The 19,231-nt window shown below is 40.5% G+C and overlaps 3 protein-coding genes and 1 long non-coding RNA gene across 5 annotated transcripts in view; all 4 read left to right on the top strand.

The window, feature by feature from the left end:
• Nucleotides 1-2,779, top strand: part of sptlc2a (serine palmitoyltransferase, long chain base subunit 2a) — a 20,426-nt gene extending 17,647 nt beyond the window's left edge. The window contains exon 12 of the mRNA XM_034857949.1: nt 2,475-2,779. Within this exon, the coding sequence (XP_034713840.1) occupies nt 2,475-2,594 (120 nt within the window). The 3' untranslated portion in view covers nt 2,595-2,779. The remainder of the gene's footprint in view (nt 1-2,474) is intronic.
• An 800-nt stretch (nt 2,780-3,579) lies between these two features.
• LOC117935642 lies at nt 3,580-6,398 on the top strand. Its single transcript, XR_004654798.1, has 2 exons — nt 3,580-6,248; nt 6,312-6,398. It is a non-coding gene; the product is annotated as an uncharacterized LOC117935642 (long non-coding RNA).
• A 2,096-nt stretch (nt 6,399-8,494) lies between these two features.
• LOC117935636 (alcohol dehydrogenase 1) overlaps nt 8,495-19,231 on the top strand; it is an 11,148-nt gene continuing 411 nt past the window's right edge. Inside the window, exons 1-9 of one of the 2 annotated variants that reach the window (XM_034857954.1) lie at nt 8,498-8,711; nt 9,757-9,858; nt 10,674-10,815; nt 11,012-11,099; nt 11,747-11,966; nt 12,109-12,369; nt 12,462-12,594; nt 13,335-13,473; nt 13,596-14,046. In XM_034857954.1, the coding sequence (XP_034713845.1) occupies nt 8,694-8,711; nt 9,757-9,858; nt 10,674-10,815; nt 11,012-11,099; nt 11,747-11,966; nt 12,109-12,369; nt 12,462-12,594; nt 13,335-13,473; nt 13,596-13,629 (1,137 nt within the window). In that variant the 5' untranslated portion in view covers nt 8,498-8,693 and the 3' untranslated portion in view covers nt 13,630-14,046. Of the gene's footprint in view, nt 8,712-9,756; nt 9,859-10,673; nt 10,816-11,011; nt 11,100-11,746; nt 11,967-12,108; nt 12,370-12,461; nt 12,595-13,334; nt 13,474-13,595; nt 14,047-19,231 lie in introns of those variants that run through there. The other variant, XM_034857955.1, reaches the window with a different exon arrangement.
• LOC117935794 (alcohol dehydrogenase 1-like) lies at nt 14,118-19,231 on the top strand (the record flags this gene model as incomplete). Its single annotated transcript, XM_034858289.1, has 5 exons — nt 14,118-14,350; nt 15,461-15,562; nt 17,459-17,600; nt 18,682-18,769; nt 19,111-19,231. Coding segments are annotated over exons 1-5 (471 nt in total), but the record flags the coding sequence as incomplete, so codon positions are not given.

The following is a 19,231-nucleotide window of genomic DNA, read 5'->3' as shown; positions in this document are numbered from 1 at the left end:
TTCACGACTGCGCATGCGCGAAGGGATAAACCCAATAGCGTAGCCCTTAGAGGGCGAAGCCTATACGAAATATAACCTGTTTATCTCAACTGCCAAGAAGAGTGAGACTGTCTAGGGAGAGAGAGTTTACGTTGACCTTGTATCTTATCTAGTCTCGTACGTAAAACAAAAGTCACACAAAAGATTTGAAGCTTATGTGGAGTGAGCACTGCGCTGGACTAAAAGTGATGTATTCCCTCCCTACACGCCCCCCCCCCCCTAAAGTAGCAAGTGATCTTTTTCTGTGTGGGCGGAAAATCATAATATATTAGTAAAAAAACACACTCTGGGTTGTTAAAATGTCTTTAATTAGTCAGAGTTGTCAGTCCCAGGCCTTATTGAACTAATTACTAGACGTGTGCACAGATTGTTTTTTTTGTCAAAGTTTACCAGCATTCAACTTGTTGGCCAGATTTGCAAGTTATTGCTGTTGAGTTCAGAAGGAAGAGAAGTCAACCATTGGCAGGCTTATCTCATGGTACCAGATAAGATCATTTTTTCTTATTACGTACTGTATATTTGTTATACTCTCTATTCAGCTCTGTTCCAAGTTGGTGAAATGACTTTCAATTTGTTAGAAACTAAGCCAAGAGATGTATGATGATGGTGAAGGGTAGAAGATTAGTCTAATAGGTGGGGAAACTGATCCCAGCACTGTCTGTCAGCTGGCTCACCCCCCAGGTTAAGTGTAATCACACTATATTCCATTTTTTGTTTAGGAGTTCAGACCGCCTCTTTAATCATGCTATTTCCTCATTGTGTTGCTCTACGTCAGTGCAAACTGTTAAGCTTCTATCGCTCTTGGCAACCCATCAAAAAGCCGCCCACTCCTTGCAACAAGAGCTCCTCTTCCACTATGCTGAGCTCACTGCAGACCTGCATGGTCGCGCTCTTCCACTCAACGTCTTAAACTTCAGACTGTATCTCATTTCATCATAAATATGGATCGTTTCACATAGTGGTTGAACCTTCTCTTCTGTTGTCTAATTGCGGTGTCCTTAGGGTTAGGGTTAGGGCACAGATGCATACTCTGTCTCCAGGAGATACTGCTTTTATCCATTCCCATTCCTCTTTAAAAAAGAAAAAGAATACAATAAAATGAAGACAGTAAGTGGGAGTATTGTGGTGCTTTTATCTGTCATGATGTTAAAGTCTCTCTTTGTTAGCCTCCGTCTCTCTGTATCATTCTCTCGTACTTTGATGTGTCATGTCAATTTGTGTCTCTTTTATCTCCTGGCAAGTTTTTGCAACTTTTCCATCTAATTTAATCAAACCCACGCATGTACGCCTGGACGTAAATTCTTTTACATGTGTCCTTCTTAACACCTTTTAGTTTTACTGAATGCATTGATATCGTAAACCTCAAATACAGGCTAAATCATACTAATCTATTCATCTTCTTGAAGTGAAAATTGACTTCATTTGGGGCTTTTCGTTGGCCAAATGGGTACAATGCCATTCAACTGCAATGCATGGCAACAGTAGGACTGACATAAAACTCACAAAGTCAATTTTTTAATAATTCTTTTGTATCCGTAAAGCGAAAGGTGTTGCTCGAAAGTAACTAACCCAAAGAGAATGATCAACCGACTCAACTCTATGGCCTTTTTATTAGCATTTCTCAGCTTATTGTTTTGGTTCTTTAGCTCACAACTTTACGGTTTTGTTCAGGCTCACCTCTCTCAGCGACCCTGTTTTCAGACGCAACAGGCTTGAGCAAAATAAGCTTTGGGTTATATATCATAAGCGATAATCAACCGTTAAATAGTCTATATCCATGACGATGATTTAACCCATCAATCCTTGTTGATGTAGTGGCATGAATCCCGCTGGTGTCCAGCAGTCAACAGTAAAGAAACAGATTGTACATTATACAGTTTTCTTTTCTTTTTTTCTTTTCTTTCTTATAATATTGCTTTTAATTGTTTAACTGAACAGTTAACCATTAACATCCCTACTCTGAAAACCAACTGTACGCTACTTGCCCGGCACCAAACTGCAGACCGACACAGTTAGCATCTAGTGAGCATACTAGCAGCTAAAGAGCCAAAAGGAAAGTCAATATTTAAGGAATATTCTTTTTAAAACTGAATATCTTCTTTTTGGGTCAAGAGTTTGTGTCAGAATGAGCACTTCCGGCTGTTTAAATGACATATCCGTATGAACTTGTTGCCTCTTGTGCCATAACAAGATGCCCCACTGGTGACTTCCCCTCAAACCCAAGTAATAGGAATGGAAAACAGGAAAGATTGGGTCCATCTGTAACTTTTAAAGTCAGTGATGTTTTTTGTTTCAGCCCAAGTTTTTGAGTTATTCTCACACGACAGGTGTGTTTTTTTTCCATCGAAATCTTGCTTGGTGCAGCTTTATATTTCCTCAAGCCATCTATTGCCCTTCATGGTGACAGCTTCTTTATTGTATAAATGTCCCCACAGGCGCTGAGTGTCATCAGTGAGGTAGGAGACCTTCTTCAGCTCAAGTATTCTCGACGCAAAATACAGCCGTCTTTGGCCCGGCCCTTTGATGATAATGTGTACGAGGACATTGACGACTGATGAACCACTCTGCTCCTAAAGTGGCGTGAACCAGAACGACCCCAGAAAACATGAGACAGGTCAAGATGGATCACAAGTCTTCCACAAGGACCGAGATGTGCACAGGTGCCCCTTGTCACTCGCTTGCCATAATGTAACCCCCAACAAAGGAAAACACTTAAAACTATTGTCTTATTCAACTTTGCCTTACATAACCATGCGGAACTTGGTGGTGCAATGAAACACCATACTTCTAATTTTTCGTTTGTACGTGTGTGTGTTTGTGTGTTTGATTGTGTGTGTGAATATAGATCTAAAGTGAACTTCATTGGGGTAAAGTTAGATTTAGAGATGTGCCGACACCAGTATCGGCATTGTCTCCAATACTGCCTAAAACGCTGTTCTTTTTCTGTTATAACTGACTGTCAAAGTGGATAAAAAAAAAGAAAGTGGCATCCATTGTTTGTGTTTGTTCATGTTTCACAAAGAGTCTAACCTAAGCCAGACCGACAACAAAGATAGAAATCCTATCACGTTTATACAGTGATAGTAGTAAATAGCTGTTATAACAAAATATATGACACGCTGGTATCGGATCAGTACTCGGTATACACAAGTTCAGGTACCAGAATCGGTATCAAGAAGCAAAAAAAGGTATCGGACCATCTCTAATTGGATTACTTTTAAACATTAATGTTTAAATGTTCTTTCAACCAGTACCGTTCAGATCAGTGATCACTGCCATAGCCCGAAAGCACTGGATGTTGAAATGTTTACACAAGACCATGTGAGTGACCAAATTTCATTCCTATCTGTTTGTTAGCAAAATATTGTACCAAGTTAAATGGATTTTAAGGATTACGTAAATAATGACCCAGATCTGGACTGCCGTTGGACGACAGTATTATTAGAGTTTACTGTATTAATGTGCTAATAGGAGAACCTTAACATCCACCTGGCATTCTTTTGAGACTTGTTTTTGGTGGCAGTTAACACTCGTTCTCATTAAAAGGCGTATGTATGCCAATTTGTGTTATCAAGACTCATACTCGCTTTTTAGCGTGTTGATCAACACCGTTCGGCCTCCATTGACTTACTTACTTTGAGATGGCGTGTTAATTTTCGCCATAGCGAGAAGTTTGTAAGGGCAAAAATCTTCATGAGAAGGTTGGTTGGGGTGGTGGACGGGTAAAACACAGGACTTCACCCAGGAGACCGGGGATCGGGTCCCGTGTATCACGTTTCTAAAGGCAACCGTTGGTTTCCTTTACAAAGCCAACCCCGTGTCACGTTTCCTAAACTCAACTGTTGTTTTCTTCTTGCGATAACCCGCCAAGTGACGTGTACATCAGCTGTGTACATACACGCAGATAGCTCAAAATGCATAACGCGCCACTTGGCTTTAGAAAGTCTGTTTGTTTGTTTACGCAAAGTCATGTCCTGTTGCTTTTATGACTGTTTGGTAAATATGAATCTACAGCTCACAAACACTTAGCTTATCCCAGCCCAAAGGAAAACAGTTCCAGCCCATAACTTTCTTTAAAACCAAAAATTGTCATTTTTTCAATTTTTTTAAGCAAAGTCCTTCCCCTGTTTTCAGTGGGTTTTTTTTATCCTAAGCTTAGTTAATTAACTGACAACTCTGACTTCATATCTATCATACAGACACAAGTGTTATTGATCCCCTGATCTAAATTTAAAAGTATATTTCCAAAATACTTTCTTTAAATTCAGGTCAGTGCGGTGCCAGTGTAGGTCAGGTTAAAGGTCTAATGCTTGCTACAGTAAACTAATCTACTATGCCTAATTAGCATTTTTACAATTCATGAAAAACTTGTGAAAACAAGGTCATGAACTACATCTTGACAATTTAGTTTGCCTCAACTAACTCCAGCTCTGGATCAGTACAACTGTGCCAAAATGGAAATGGTTTAAAAGTACTAGTGAGCATGTCATCAGCCAGGTTATCGTAGTGAAATAGAGTAAATTGCCCACACACAGAGGAAAACAAACATATTCTTTATAGCCCCATCAGACTGATGTCATCTTAAATGGACTGTACACGTTGCATTAGCAAAATCCATTAAAGTCAGCAAGCACATCTGCATCCATTCCAAATGCAGGATGGTTTGTAGTGCAACACTCACAAGTGAACTGCTATTTAGTCAGTTAGTCATTAGTCTGCCAAACATTTTATTACATCTTTTGTTCAGTAAATGAATTATCAATTGCATAATTTGATTGCATCTCCATTGACTTTTCAACAAATTATATTATTTATAGCTTAAATAAAAAAGGCACTACACCAAACACATGGGATATCATTTTAAAAAGTACTAAAATCCCTTAAAAGGATACAATAGTGTATCAATCGCACGTCAGTGGTTAAACAAAAAAAGTCTTTTACTCACCAATAAAACTACCAGTTTTCAGATACAGTGTGATAACTTTAAGCTTTAGTGCGTAACTTTTTGATATTAATGAACGTATGTTCCATTCAAGCCATTGCCAGAAGAGTTGCTACAAAGCTAATTAAGGCTCTACACAACTCTCTCTGTAACTCTCAGTATAGCTATGTTTAGAAGATTGTGGCGTCCGCTGACTTCCGCGCAGAAGCTTGAGTGAAGATAATTACCTCTTCTGAAGAGTCCATGCTTTTTAAATCCTTTGTGTCCTACTTGAACTACTATCAACTGCATTAGGGAGGGTGGGGTACGGGATGGGGCACAGTCACAGAAGGCTTGTATCATGTGGACACGCCTGTCACAGAAGGCTTGTATCATGTGAACGCGCAGACAGTGTTGTTGTTATTACCTAGAATTCCTCATGGGGGCGACAGAAACTACGCACTATAGCTTTAAGGAAGCAACACTGTAATTGAGTCAAAAAGTAAATCACAGCTACAGAAAACAAAATGTCTTTTGAAACTGGAATGGGGAATTTTAAATCTTTGTCTATTACACATGGATTTTGCCGGCTGCTCGTTCACACAACTACGACACAATGTCACCACCACTGGCATCCTTCAGTGTTATTTTATGTTTGTTTTTTTTTGTTTTTACTTGACCAACGTGTGTATTTGTACAGTTTAATGTATTACATATGATCTCAATAATCAAGTTTAATATGACCCATAAACTTGTGTCAGTCACAATAAACTTGTGACTGTCAAATAGTTTACTTATTTTTATTCAAAGGCCAATATCTGCCAAATATACTATATTGTTTATATTTAGATACTTATATCTCCAGGCAAGACAGGAAAACATCTAAACTGTTAAGTCTAGTCTGGATGTTATTGACCGCTGGTTGTAATATCCTTCATTTCAACCCTATCTCTTGGGTGTTTATTGGTAATAATCGCTCTATGTTGTTTTAATGCCTTGTGAAACAAAGTGTTATCTTTGTGCTGTGACTTAGGGGGCTTTTACACCTACCTCGTTTGGTCCGGACCTTCGGACTTTTCAGTTTGATCCAAATCAAATCTTCAGGTGTGAAACCTTACACGGACCACAGTCCGGACCAAATGGCCAGAATTTGGTCCGCCCAATAGAGGTAGTCTTGGTCCGGGTCAAACTGAACCACGATCCGGTTAGTTTCGGACCAAATACAGGAAATTCTGACAGGCTATCATCGTGTTATAAGAACAGGGAAGACCCTTTTTTTAAGGAATAGGTCAGTGCTAACTGTGTAGGCTACATGAGAGAGAGAGTGTGTGTGTGTGTGTGGGATGGTGAGCATACAGCTGTCTGATATCACAGCTGAGAATACATCAGCAGTTTACTTGTTAAGTGGTAGTAAATGTCTGAATAAATGCCGCAGAAAGAACGTTTCAGTGTCTTGCTTCTCAACATCGCAACAAAACAAACGGTAGGAAAGGGGGAGAGCAGCAGTCAGTTGAAAAAAACGTAGAGGGGGAGAATACCGGAGGACATGGAAGTCCGTCTACAAACCAATCAATTAGAAGTATCTGGAGACGCAGCTCACGTGTGATGACGGCAGAACGTAGTTTGGCCACATATACGTAGATCTTTAGTGTGAAACCAAAACTGACATATTTTCAATCAGTGTGTGTGTGTGTGTGTGTGTGTGTGTGTGTGTGTGTGTGTGTGTGTGTGTGTGTGTGTGTGTGTGTGTGTGTGTGTGTGTGTGTGTGTGTGTGTGTGTGTGTGTGTGTGTGTGTGTGTGTGTGTGTGTGTGTGTGTGTGTGTGTGTGTGCGTGCGTGCTTGCATGGTTTCGGGTATTAATGTGTATGTTACTGCACTTTTACCTTGTTTTTCTTCCACGTACACACCTGTCTCTTTCAACTCTTTTACATCGGGCAACTGACCTTTGGGTACAAAGAAATCCTAAATGCACACATTCACACTTGCATGTACGCACACTGACAAGTATTGTGTGACCACCCATTCCTCATGATAATGCATGTACATTAAGAATTAGACATTGAAGCTGCTCTGCACCACAGCCAGTGGTGCTCAATGATACAAACTATTTTGCTAAGTGTGACTTTTTTTGGACGTTGACTTAAACATCGTTACAATGTCTGTCTGGGCTCTGGGATGACTTTTTTTTTTCTTCTCATATTAGTGTTTATCTGTTTGTGTAAATGTTAGTTATGTTATTTAGTTTCCTCGACAATGGCGAAAATATCAACCTGAATCTTGGAAGCTAAGAGTTACAGTGTTACTCTTAGAGATACAGAATGTCACTCTATGATGTTTAAGTTTGAACACAGAAAAGTTATCAAATGATAGTAAGTTTTTTTTATGTATATATAACATTAGAATCATGTAAAAGGCAAAGACCATATGGCCTGATGTTCTGCTAACAATAACCATTAAACCACTTGGATAACCACCTGCTCCTGAAAAACAGATGCACAAAGGCAGGAAAACCTGTGAGTTTTGTTAGTGTAAGATGGTCCCAATAATTTTGTACGTTTTATATTGTTTCATTGAAAAGGAGCTATTCAGAATATTTTGTTTACTAGAGAGTAACCTGGGAACAATGGTTGTCACTATTACTGGCAGCTTTTGTGGAAAGCACTCAAGTGTGCCATTAATAGAGGCAATCATTTCTTTGAGTGCAAGTTACCACACATCAGAGATAATTATTTTCTGATATAGTGCCTTTTGAAGCAAATGATTTTCTAAAAATTGTGATTATAGTAAGTGTCATGTTTTGGATTCTTCATCTTTTACATCTTGTTTGAATACTTTTACTACTTTGTCTTTAATAATCATTATTAACACATAATGTGTTCTGTGTTGACTAACTGCTGCGCATTTGATCATAGAAAATGCCCTCCTGTATTTGCAACGTATCAGCAAGTTATTAACATGTATAGTGTCACCCATGTCGATATCTGTAGATCATTAAAACAATAAAAACAAAGCTGTTTTGAGTTGCCTTCAGTTTTGTTAAGACTCCTCTTTTTTTTGTTTCTCTGGCCGACATTCAGATTGGTGTACATAAAGCTTGTAACTGATGAATACTTATAGAAGGCTTTTCCATTCAAATATAATTCACTTTACATAAACAGTGGGATTTTTCAGACATTATATGGATGTAGTCACCCCTCACCCATAGGTTCTTGTACCATAAATATGGCATTTTTTATCAGATCGCCTCAAAACCTTATGATATCCTTCAAAAAAAACATTTGAACACATGACATTATTTGTAACTACTTTCTTTGTATTTTAAATGATTTTTCTAAGGCTTGAGGGAGGGTACAAACTCATGAAAGTAATGTGATAATCTTTTGATGTTTAGAAAATTGTTTTATCAAGAAAATGTCATCTTAAAAGGTGTATTTGCATGATTTATTGCCATTAATCTATGATAGTTACTGCTTGTTTTTGCCAAGTCATTTCTAAATAGCCTCCACACACGTGGCCCTGATTTGAGTACCAGGAGCTCATAACATGTCTGCAAAAGATGTTCTTTTTTTCCAATTTTTTTTTTTACAACCACTGACTCCACGTACAATAAGTCCCAGCCCATCTGAATGTTTTCATTGCAGCAGTATTTAAATCCAATCCAAGGTCTCTCTCATCCTCACTCTGCAGCGGATTATTCTTCCTCAACTCCTTCCTCACTTTCTGACACTCATAATGGCCACAGTTGGTAAGGTAGGTACACATTTATATATGGGAGTACTCTTTTGTTTCTTTCTTTTTGGCATTTTACTTCATTTCACAGTGTACAGTGAGTGGAAATGTGGGGACAGAGACGGGTATGACATGCAACAAAGGTCCCCAAGGCTGGACTCTAAACTGGGATATTGCGTTAATGTGGCATGTGCTGTAACCACTCTGCTGTACCAAGGCTCTCCATATTATGAGACTCATAGGTAATGTTTTCTCGTGTGGAATGGGTGGAATATACCATCTGATGCCTGTAGACGTGTTTCGGTGTTAGCATCGGAAGTGTTAATGTAGTTCTCTTTTCACATGCATGTTTATTTCACTCAAATTGACTTAGAATTGTTACTTTTACTGCAATAAACAATGCATAATAATTGAAATGCTATTCTCTTTGTCCTTCTGTCTCCTCTGCCTCAGTGAAATATTGAATGTCCTTGGCACAATTATCCAGACAGTTTTGCGCAACTGTATATTGGCAAAGATGAGGGGTTAGCAAGCCAAAAAAGATCATGGTGGAAGGCCAAGAATTTTCTGCAGTTCTAGTGGAATTAAAATAATGATCCAAAAACGTAATTTGTCAAGTGTGGCAACAACTGATTTACTCAAAGGATAGCATAGTATGGTGTATGCCAGTAATTTTGCCAACAATTAATTATACTTCACTAATAAAATGCATCTTTTCCAAATAACTGTGTGGACTTTAAACTGTTGCTTTTAACGTGATGTTTGCTATTTCCAGAGCCGTTGTTACTGAGAAATGTAACCCACCGCACCCACATTTGCTAAGAGGGTTGTTTGCATGGTAGCATGGGCTACAAATCAATGTGCTGCCTCTAAATGATTGTTGGCTTTGGATCATTGTACAGAGTATAGTAACATTTCATATATGGCTATATTTGGCATAGTAAAACACAGTTTGAAGGGTTTCCTGAAACGGCCATTAAGCCTTTCCGGAAGCATTCCAGTATATTTTTTACAGTGGTAGCACCCAGTAATTTGAGTATGTAATGCTGGAGTCAATGCTCTTTAGGTAATCAAGTGCAAAGCAGCAGTGGCGTGGGGGCCCAACAAACCTTTGGTGATGGAGGAGATTGAGGTAGCCCCCCCCCAGGCCAAAGAGATCCGCATCAAGGTGAGAGACGACCACTTTCAAGACTTGCGTGTACACACACGGGCATGTCTTGCTACATTACTGAAGTTTTTTAGGACTTCACCATTGGCAAATCCTTTAGTGACATCATAAAACTAAAGTCTTAATCTGGATGTGCAGTGAAGGGAGTGAAGGATGGATCTCCACTTGTGTTCATACCTGGTCCAAGTACAGCACTAAAACTTCATAATGTTGTTAACTGTATTTTATTTTTATTTTGGTCAGACAACTTATAGCCAGAATACTAATAGCCAGAATCCTAAAAGTAAATAAATAGTAAATGCAAAAGTACTTACTAAACTCACAGGTTTTTAAGTTGCTCATAGAGCTTAGGGATGGTTCAGTATTTATGAAACGGACCACTGGAGAAAAAATAGGGGAGGGTCATGTATTTTTATTTGTTGTTGAGGGGAGGGTCATGGGAAAAAATAAGTTTATTTATTAACATGATTGCCATGCTGTTTAGTTCGAAATCATCAAAAACACCAATATACGGAAACCTAGAGGACCAGACGCAAGCTTGAGAAAGCTGAGAAATGGAGTTCTGGATAATGTTGAGCTTCGTCAGTTATACCTTTTTTCCCATCATTTTGAAGGGTCATATAAAAAAGTATTATTGCCAAAGGGAAAGTCAACCCCAAAACTCCTCCGGCAGCCCCTTAAATAATAAATGACCAGTCCCGTAGAGCAGTTTCTTTGCTATGAATTCATTCAGTAATGCAACTTTAAAGAAAGACAACTGTTCCAAAGAATCGAGCGTTAGTGTTTTCATCATAAGCTTGTTTTCTTCTGCACAGATTGTTGCAACTGGGGTGTGCCACACGGACCTGTATCATCTTTTTGAGGGTATGCATAAAGATGGCTTCCCAGCAGTCCTTGGCCATGAGGGAGCCGGCATCGTAGAGAGTGTCGGGCCAGGAGTCATTGAATTTCAACCAGGTCAGTTAACCTTAAGAAATCCTACGTGGTCTAATAGCTGATGTGTCAAACTTTGTGTCAGCGCTATGAGTAACCATTGGGTACAGCAATGCATATTTGTGCCATTCATTTGGGCAAACCTGTTTTACATTTGCTTTGTTGTTTTGTACGTAGGCCTCTAATTACTTGGCATGGCAACATTGTCTTTGAATTTCAGGAGACAAGGTGATTCCTCTGTTCGTCTCCCAGTGTAGAGAATGTCGCTTCTGTAAAAGTCCCAAATCCAACCAGTGTGAGAAAGGATGGTGAGTTCTTCTTTGTCTTCCCATCTCTTTTGATTTAGAATGTGTTCACAGACCCATTTTAGGGTGCATCAACATTAAATGCACTGTCTCCATCTATGTCATAGTGCTCAGTATTTGTTAAGATAATTACATCATCAAGAATGGACAGGAACCACGGAAGTTATATCAAAGTTCATTTATACTTGCAAACCCAACAAGGAATCACTTTACAGCCTTCATTTTTTGAGTACAGAAAAGTGAAATGCTCTCTTACAACAGCTTTTGTAACACAAGGTGGAATGCAATAACAAGTCTACAGTAATCACAAAGATGTTGTTCTTTATCTCAGTCTGACGCCTGTTCTTTCCTCAGCAGCACATTGTGCTCTGTAGTAAAGGACTGTTCCATGGTATCTTGTGAACGTGCAATCATTAATATGGCCTTGTGCAAACAGTTTTTTAATAATAATAAGGCACAAAAGTGTAAATCTAAATTATTATAACACTATGTCAGTGGAGCAACTTTAGCTTGTGTCTGACAATGACACAGAAAATAATTTTTTGGCATATTGCTAAAAATGAAAAACCAATGACCCTCTAATAGAACACAAGCAATGGAAACTCTTGAGTCTGAACTGGTATTCACATTTCAATAAATTCTCTTTTAAGGGCTGCTGATCGTTATGATGTGATGGCATCAGCAGAATCCAGGTTTACCTGTAAGGGGAAGAAGATTCTGCAGTTCATGGGAACCAGTACCTTCTCTGAGTACACTGTGGTTAACCAGATGGCTGTGGCGAAGATCGACCCCGCTGCCCCTCTGGACAAAGTCTGTCTCCTTGGATGTGGGGTCTGCACAGGATATGGAGCCGCGGTTAATACTGCCAAGGTGTTTACATGTCATGTTAAACATAACTGAAAAGAATACATACCAACAGCCAGTGGCACCACAGTACACACCACAGTAAGGCGGAAAAGCGTTTCAAGAATTAAGAAGTTGACCACGTTAACCAAAGTCTGTTGTTCTCTAGGTGGAACCAGGCTCCACATGTGCTGTGTTTGGCCTTGGAGCTGTGGGCTTGGCTGCAGTCATGGGCTGCAAGGCTGCCGGAGCCAAGAAGATTATCGCTGTTGACATCAATCCAGAGAAGTCTGAGAAGGCCAAGGTGTTTGGAGCGACCGACTTTGTGAACCCCAAGGATCACAGTAAACCCATTAGCCAAGTGCTGTCTGAGATGACCAACGGAGGAGTGGACTTCTCTCTGGAATGTGTCGGGAATGTGGGAGTCATGGTGAGTGACTATTAATGCGCACATTTTCCGAGCTGCAGATCTGAAACCCTGTGGTCACAAGCCCACTGAGTTTGTGCTGTTTCTCCATCTAGCGCAGTGCCTTGGAGTCCTGTGTGAAAGGTTGGGGTGTCAGCGTGCTGGTTGGCTGGACGGACATGTACGACGTTACTACCCGACCCATTCAGCTCATCGCTGGACGCACATGGAAGGGCTCCCTGTTTGGAGGTATAACGTATGTCAATCATATGTGGCCATCCCCAGTAACTAATGACACTAGTAACTGTCACAGGTTGTCATTTTTGATTGGTTGTCCATTTCAATTGTAATAATAGTCATACATGCGACAGCAAAAGTCAGTCAACTTCATATGGGTTACAGTTAAGGATTGCATCCTTTTTTCTTGTTGACTGGAACCTGAAAGAAGGAACTGTGGAAAAACGTACAGGCCCAAAGGCCAGAAGATCTGACTCAAATTATTCTAATCCCTGTGTGTCTGTTTATGGGACTTAATGGATACCAGAACTCAAGGATCAAATGTGAGATTATACATTAAAGTTATGGAAAGTTAACTGAGTCCAGCATGAAAGTGACATGGTGTAGTTCCCTTTTCTGTTCTGCAATCTTGAACTGGATTTTCTCTTTTCTGCTTACACGTCTGGTTTACAGTGCTGATCGGGCCACATTCTTTCCGTACTGCATTTTAGAAGACCAAAGCTGACCTTTCTGTTCATCAAAGTTCACCCGGAGTGCTTTAACCACTTACTCAATGCACACAGTTTCTTCACAGCGTGCACTTACACATGTTTTCTTAGTAAAATATTTCTACAAAACCAAAGCCATTTTTCATATGTATGGCCTGTTAGTGGCTGGTACAGCCATGGGTCTTAGTAGTAATTAAATCCACTAATTTTACTGTTGTCACAGAGACTACCTCTTATTTGATTATATGTGTTCTCTGTGCTCAGGATTTAAGGGTAAGGATGGTGTTCCTCAGATGGTTAAAGCCTATCTGGACAAGAAGGTGAAGTTGGATGAGTTCATCACTCACAACATGACTTTGGCCCAGGTTAATGATGCCATTGAACTGATGAAGCAAGGCAAATGGTACATTTACAATCGTATACTTTCTTCACCATTCAAAATGTAATAACCAGCATCACAGCTGGTTATTACAGATTAAATATTAAGCCGTGCAAGTCCTCTAATTTCTGTTTTGTTCTCCACAGCATCCGGACAGTCCTGAACGTTTCTCCACAGTAACAACGCTGTGTTGCTTTCAATGACACAAAAATCATTTAATGGCTTAAAGTTACGATTAACTGAATCCCAACTCAATATTCATTCCCACAACGTATGGAGAAATAACACACAACACTATGCAGTGGATGATGTGCAGTTTGTGAGAAGCATGAACACTGTTTGCTAAACCTGGCAGGCAGTGTTAGAATAATAACTATATTAAAGTCCAACTGTAATCAAAGTTCTTGTCTGCAACAGCTATTTGTCTGTGTTTTCCTTTGAGAAAAAATGTGAATGGTTTTGATCTTATCATCAAACTCAGCAAGACAGTGGACTAGCATAGTTTCCAATACGTTGACCTATTCCTTTAAAGCCTGTTTTTCAACTTTTCTCTTAAGAAGTTAATACATCTTGAAATCTAATTAAAGCCTGGTGGTAAATTTAAAAATTGTCATAAATAAATCTTTTGGTGTCAATAAAGATTACATTAAGTTATGGTGGTTGGTCCTTGTTTATTCCACATTGCCTCTAGAACTTTGGCCTAGATTTAGACATCTGGGAACTGATAACAAGTCTCTGCACATCTGAATGTCAAACTGGTGTAGACTTCCGCTACAGCCCACAGTGTAAATCTTGAGGCCAAAGTCTCTTGTGGTCTCCTCCTCATTCCTGTCCTGCAGCTGCATTACTCTCTTGCTTGATTACTCCTATCTTTGCAGCAACAATGGCCACATCTGGTAAGGTAAGTGTAACCTGACATGGGAGTGCTCATATTTATGTGTTTTTTTCGTCTTCTTTTTTTGGAAAATATGTGCATGCATATTTCCAATTGCACATGATATGTTTGACAAACCTGTTTAAATGCACAGCAACATTAACAATTGGGGTGCTCCACACAATAAACAAACTAGCCATCCAAAAGCAGTATCTCATTAAAATAGTGATAATGATAATTTATTGCAGAAGTATGAATTTTTTTAATTTACTTCTTCATGGTGTGCAATTCACATTTACAGTATGAGGCTGATTCAGTAGTTTGAGTGTGGATCAACTAAAAAAAAAAAACATAAAATAAGCATTTCAATGCTTTCCAGTGCAGTATTTAACAGTATATCACATGTTACAGATCATATGTAACAGCTACATTTTGTGGTTATTCAACCTTAAAATACTCTGTCTTCCGGTCTCTTTCTGTCTCTGTCACTCTGTCACCTCTGTCTGAGTGAAGGATCTCCTGATTTGACTTGGCACACACAGTTTGACTCTATCGACATCTGGGTTGTGTAACTGTTGATATTGGCAAAGCGAGGGGGATAATAAAGCCAATCTACTTTCCACATTGGATTAAATAAATATTTAAGAATACGTGGAATTCTCCTGAATTCAAGAGGAACCACTTGATTTATCAAATCTGAAACAACGGATTTACTCAGTGGTTTACTTGCTTATCCTACACTCTGTTCTATTAAATATATAACTCATGTGTGGACTTTAGACTGCTGCTTATCATGTTTGTTTTTGGCAGGAGCAGCAGTATCAGAGAGATTGAAACCACTTGCTGTTAACATACATAAGTAATAACATAATACATTGCAACCTTGATTTATAGAACAAAGGATCACAACCTTCTCCCTGGTCTCGTAGCATGTTGCCCTTTACAGTAAATGTTGGAAGCTAATGATGTGTTGCTTTACCTATCTACATCTTCACTCAGAGCAATGGATAAGGTATATTAAAGGTTGTGGCACTGTGGATCTTTTTTGGAAACCCTTCATAAAATGGTCCAACAGTCCCCAGTAGTATTTGTCATATCTCATGCTTGATAATCCCATGGGATGTCACTACCCTGTAGGTCATCAAGTGCAAGGCAGCAGTGGCGTGGGAGCCCAACAAGCCTTTGGTGATTGAGGAGATTGAGGTAGCGCCGCCCCAGGCCAACGAGGTCCGCATCAAGGTGAGAGACGTCCACCATCAGAACACACACACACAGTTCAAGTTCTAGTTATTTCATTGTCATGTGCACAAGAATTACAATGAAGCAGTTGTTGGCAATCAGAAGATTTATTGTCATTGTGCAAATATGAACAACAAAATTCTTTGCAGCAGTGCACCTGGTAAATCTAAATTCTAATAAATATGTATATAAAACATACTGTTATGACAGGAACAGAAAGACTCAAATACTTGGCTCACCAAAAGTATAAGGATTTATTTAAATAGGGAAAAGGGAATTGCAAAGGCAGACCCCGGGGACTAGGATGCCGAGAACGGGGAGCTGGAGAAGTCTCGAGGAGTAAGGACACTATGGGAAGCGTGGAGCAGAGATGGAGACAGGTGGAAGCGGGGCGCCGTGGGAGGAGGACCAAGAGGGGGATGCCAGCTGACCGGAGGCAGAGACAGGAGTGGAGGTGAAACTGTGGGGAGAGAAAAACAAAAGGAAGAAAGCACAGAGGGACGAAATGCTCGAGGAGACTTGCTTTAGCGAATTTCACCAGTGAGACGGGAGCAACAATCAAGCGAAGAGTGGCTGGAGAGCCGGGGTGGATAAGCTGTTGTAGATTGCAGATGGCAGGCAGGTGTGAACGGCGGGAGCAGGTGATTAGAGATGAGACGCAGGCGTGTCTAGTCAGCTGCCTTCAGCATGAGGGAAAGGGAGGGAAAACAAAACACAGCAGGGACAAAACAGGGCAGGCCAACAGAAAACTAGTAAACCAAACAAATATTCACGGCCAGCCGGACACCAACTATAACAGTATACATTCCCTTTGCAGTACTTGATGTACGATAGTACAGTCACTGTGTATACTGCCAGGTCCTGACCAAAACACTCCAATCGGTGTGTGTGTAACAATCTTTTAGCTGAGGAAGTGCATCCTCTGGCCAGGTTGGGATCGTCTTTGTCATAGGCTGCTGTTCTTATATCTCAGGCTTCCTCCAACTCTCCCAGAGATACTATATGTATGTACTGTAGAAAGCAATCAGAATAGAATCTAAAACATAAGAATCTAAGACAACAGGTTGGATCTTTGCTTATGTTAGCCTCAAGGAACATGACGCCGTTGCGTTTCTCCGCTATTGTCCCACTGATGGTAATGGGGGTGTGTCCTTGTCTCTGTCTCTTCCTGTAGTTCATAGTTTGCTACCTCTGATTTGCCTGCTTTGAGATGGAGGTTGTTGTTTTGGCACCAAGATGTCTCTGTCTCTGACCTCGTCTCTATAGGCCATCTCATGTTTGGTGCTCAGGCCGATGACAGAGTCCAGTTGGAGCTGTGGGGGGCCACTGGCCACTATTGCCTGTTTAAAATATGGACGTAGTCTCTGTGACGTCAACTGGGTTCCTGAAGTGACCGAAAAAAGCTCAAATGAAGCTCAAATTCTGCAGATCTCTGGTGACTCCAGCTGTTGCCATCTTGGCAGTGACGTTGCCTAATCCAAAAACGAGCTAACAAGTGACGCGTGGATGGAGCTGAGGCAAACTGAATGAAGCCCACATTCTATACCCACCTCCTGTGATGGCAGACCACCTGTCACTCAAAGTGGCACGTCCTCAATTATGAATAGCTTAACCCTGCCCCAACAACCACAGTTGTCACGAAGGGTAAATAAACGTTAGAGACCAAAGCCGTTTTTCGTACCAGGCTAACGGGGGTCTATGGGGATTGACTCCAGGGTGAAGAACGTTTTAACCAATGACTGGGTCTTCGTGTTTGTTAATGTTGTTCTCCTGAAACAAATGACTGTGCTGCCAGTAATGTTGAACCCACTGAGAGTGAGCACTCTGATTAGATTGGCCTCTTACTTGTCTTTGTGTTTTGTTTTGTTTATTATTTGGTTACCGTCTTTGTTGCAGATTGTGGCAACTGCGGTGTGCCATACGGACCTGCACCACCTTCTGGAGAGTATGTCTAAAGATGGCTTCCCTGTAGTCCTCGGACATGAGGCAGCCGGCATCGTAGAGAGCGTTGGTTCTGGAGTCACTGAATTTCAGCCAGGTCAGTATTAAATGGTACAATATTTTGGACTAGATATTTATTTGCTTTTCTTTCAAAGAGTGTGATGAGAAGATTTAAATGTTGAGAAGATGTCTGTTGAGTACGGAGCTGGGATATCGTGTACATACTGTGACCAATACGTTTGGGCTTTCTTCTTTTAAAAGATTTGTGGCATTTTGAGGAGACAGGAGAGGGGGCGAGAGAGAGAGGAATGACACGCAGCACAGGGCTGCAGTTGTTGTTTGACCCATCCACCGTCACAACCTACCTCCTTAAGTGGATTTTCGGTCTTCATACTTGCTACCATCGCTCTTCACACTAAGTTATCTCACAGAGCTTGGGTTGAGCTTCTGCTCTGCCTGAGGCGTCCAATATAGATGCTAAAGGGTGTTTTGTGCGTCGGTATCTGACGCTGAGAGCCACTGACCGAGCGTCGGTATTTGCTGGATTGGGAATGAGAACGGGTTGCCCAAGAATGTCTTTCCAGTGGGCGACAGGTGTCGTGTCACAAACTGATCATGCGGCAAAAACTGATTGCTGTCTACCCTACATGCAAACGATGAAATTGATCATACACAAACACACGTTAGATGAACGCTCAGGCTCTTGGGCTCTCCAGCACATTATTTTGTTGCCAGCTGTTGTGCACATTTCTCCAGTTGTTCTGCATGCTGCAGCAGCTTCCTCAGCAGGCCAAGCCAGTCTCCCTCCTTCCTCCACCCGGGCCACATCGCTACCTGGATGTGTGACAGCTAGACGGAAAAAGGGAACATGCCGAATCTCTGGATAAACCGCGCCTGTTTGAACCACGCTTGTGTTTTAAAGTTGTGAAAAATAACTTCTTGGAACCAAGTAATCGGCCTGATCCAAAAAGGCATGCGTCCCAAACGGGCACAGCACTAGTTAACAGAAATGCACAAAAAAAGAATTTGGTATTAATTAAGTGATGTAATGAAGTATATAAGGGATGTAAAATGAGGCCTACGTGTCCCATTTAACCAATATATCTTTTCACACCATTCTAAAAGTTGGCCTTCAATTAATGTCACTGTCACATTGCAGCATTGTTTTTATCTTTCAGGAGACAAGGTTATCCCTCTATTCATCTCCCAGTGTAGAGAATGTCGCTTCTGCAAGAGTCCAAAGACCAACCAGTGTGAAAAAGCATGGTGAGCTCAATGCGCTCTCATCGTCCCTTCTGCTTCATTTGCTCTTCATTCTCTAGTCTTCGTTTCATTCTTATTTGGTGTTATAGACAAACATTTTATTCAACACCTCCACATCGGTTTGGCAACTTTAGGAGACAGATAGTTTAGATCCTTGTTTGTTGGCTTGTTTTTGTCTTCATTTTATGCAAATTGTATATTCATTATGATAAAACCTCTATTCACATGTTGGGTCTTTGGTTTTTTCATTTTTGGCATATTGGTCCCTTTTAAAAATATTAGTTGCATCCTCTAATGGAACAAAAGCACTCTTAACTTGTGTTCTTTTTTTATTCTCCATTCAGGGCTGCTACTGGTCATGATGTGATGGCATCATCAAACTACAGATTTACCTGTAAGGGGAAGAAGATTCTGCAGTTTACGGGAACCAGTACCTTCTCTGAGTACACCGTGGTTAACCAGATG

Source organism: Etheostoma cragini, chromosome 20 (assembly GCF_013103735.1).
Source record: "Etheostoma cragini isolate CJK2018 chromosome 20, CSU_Ecrag_1.0, whole genome shotgun sequence".
NCBI classification, from domain to species: domain Eukaryota; kingdom Metazoa; phylum Chordata; class Actinopteri; order Perciformes; family Percidae; genus Etheostoma; species Etheostoma cragini.
This window is presented reverse-complemented; position numbering and strand designations above follow the sequence as displayed.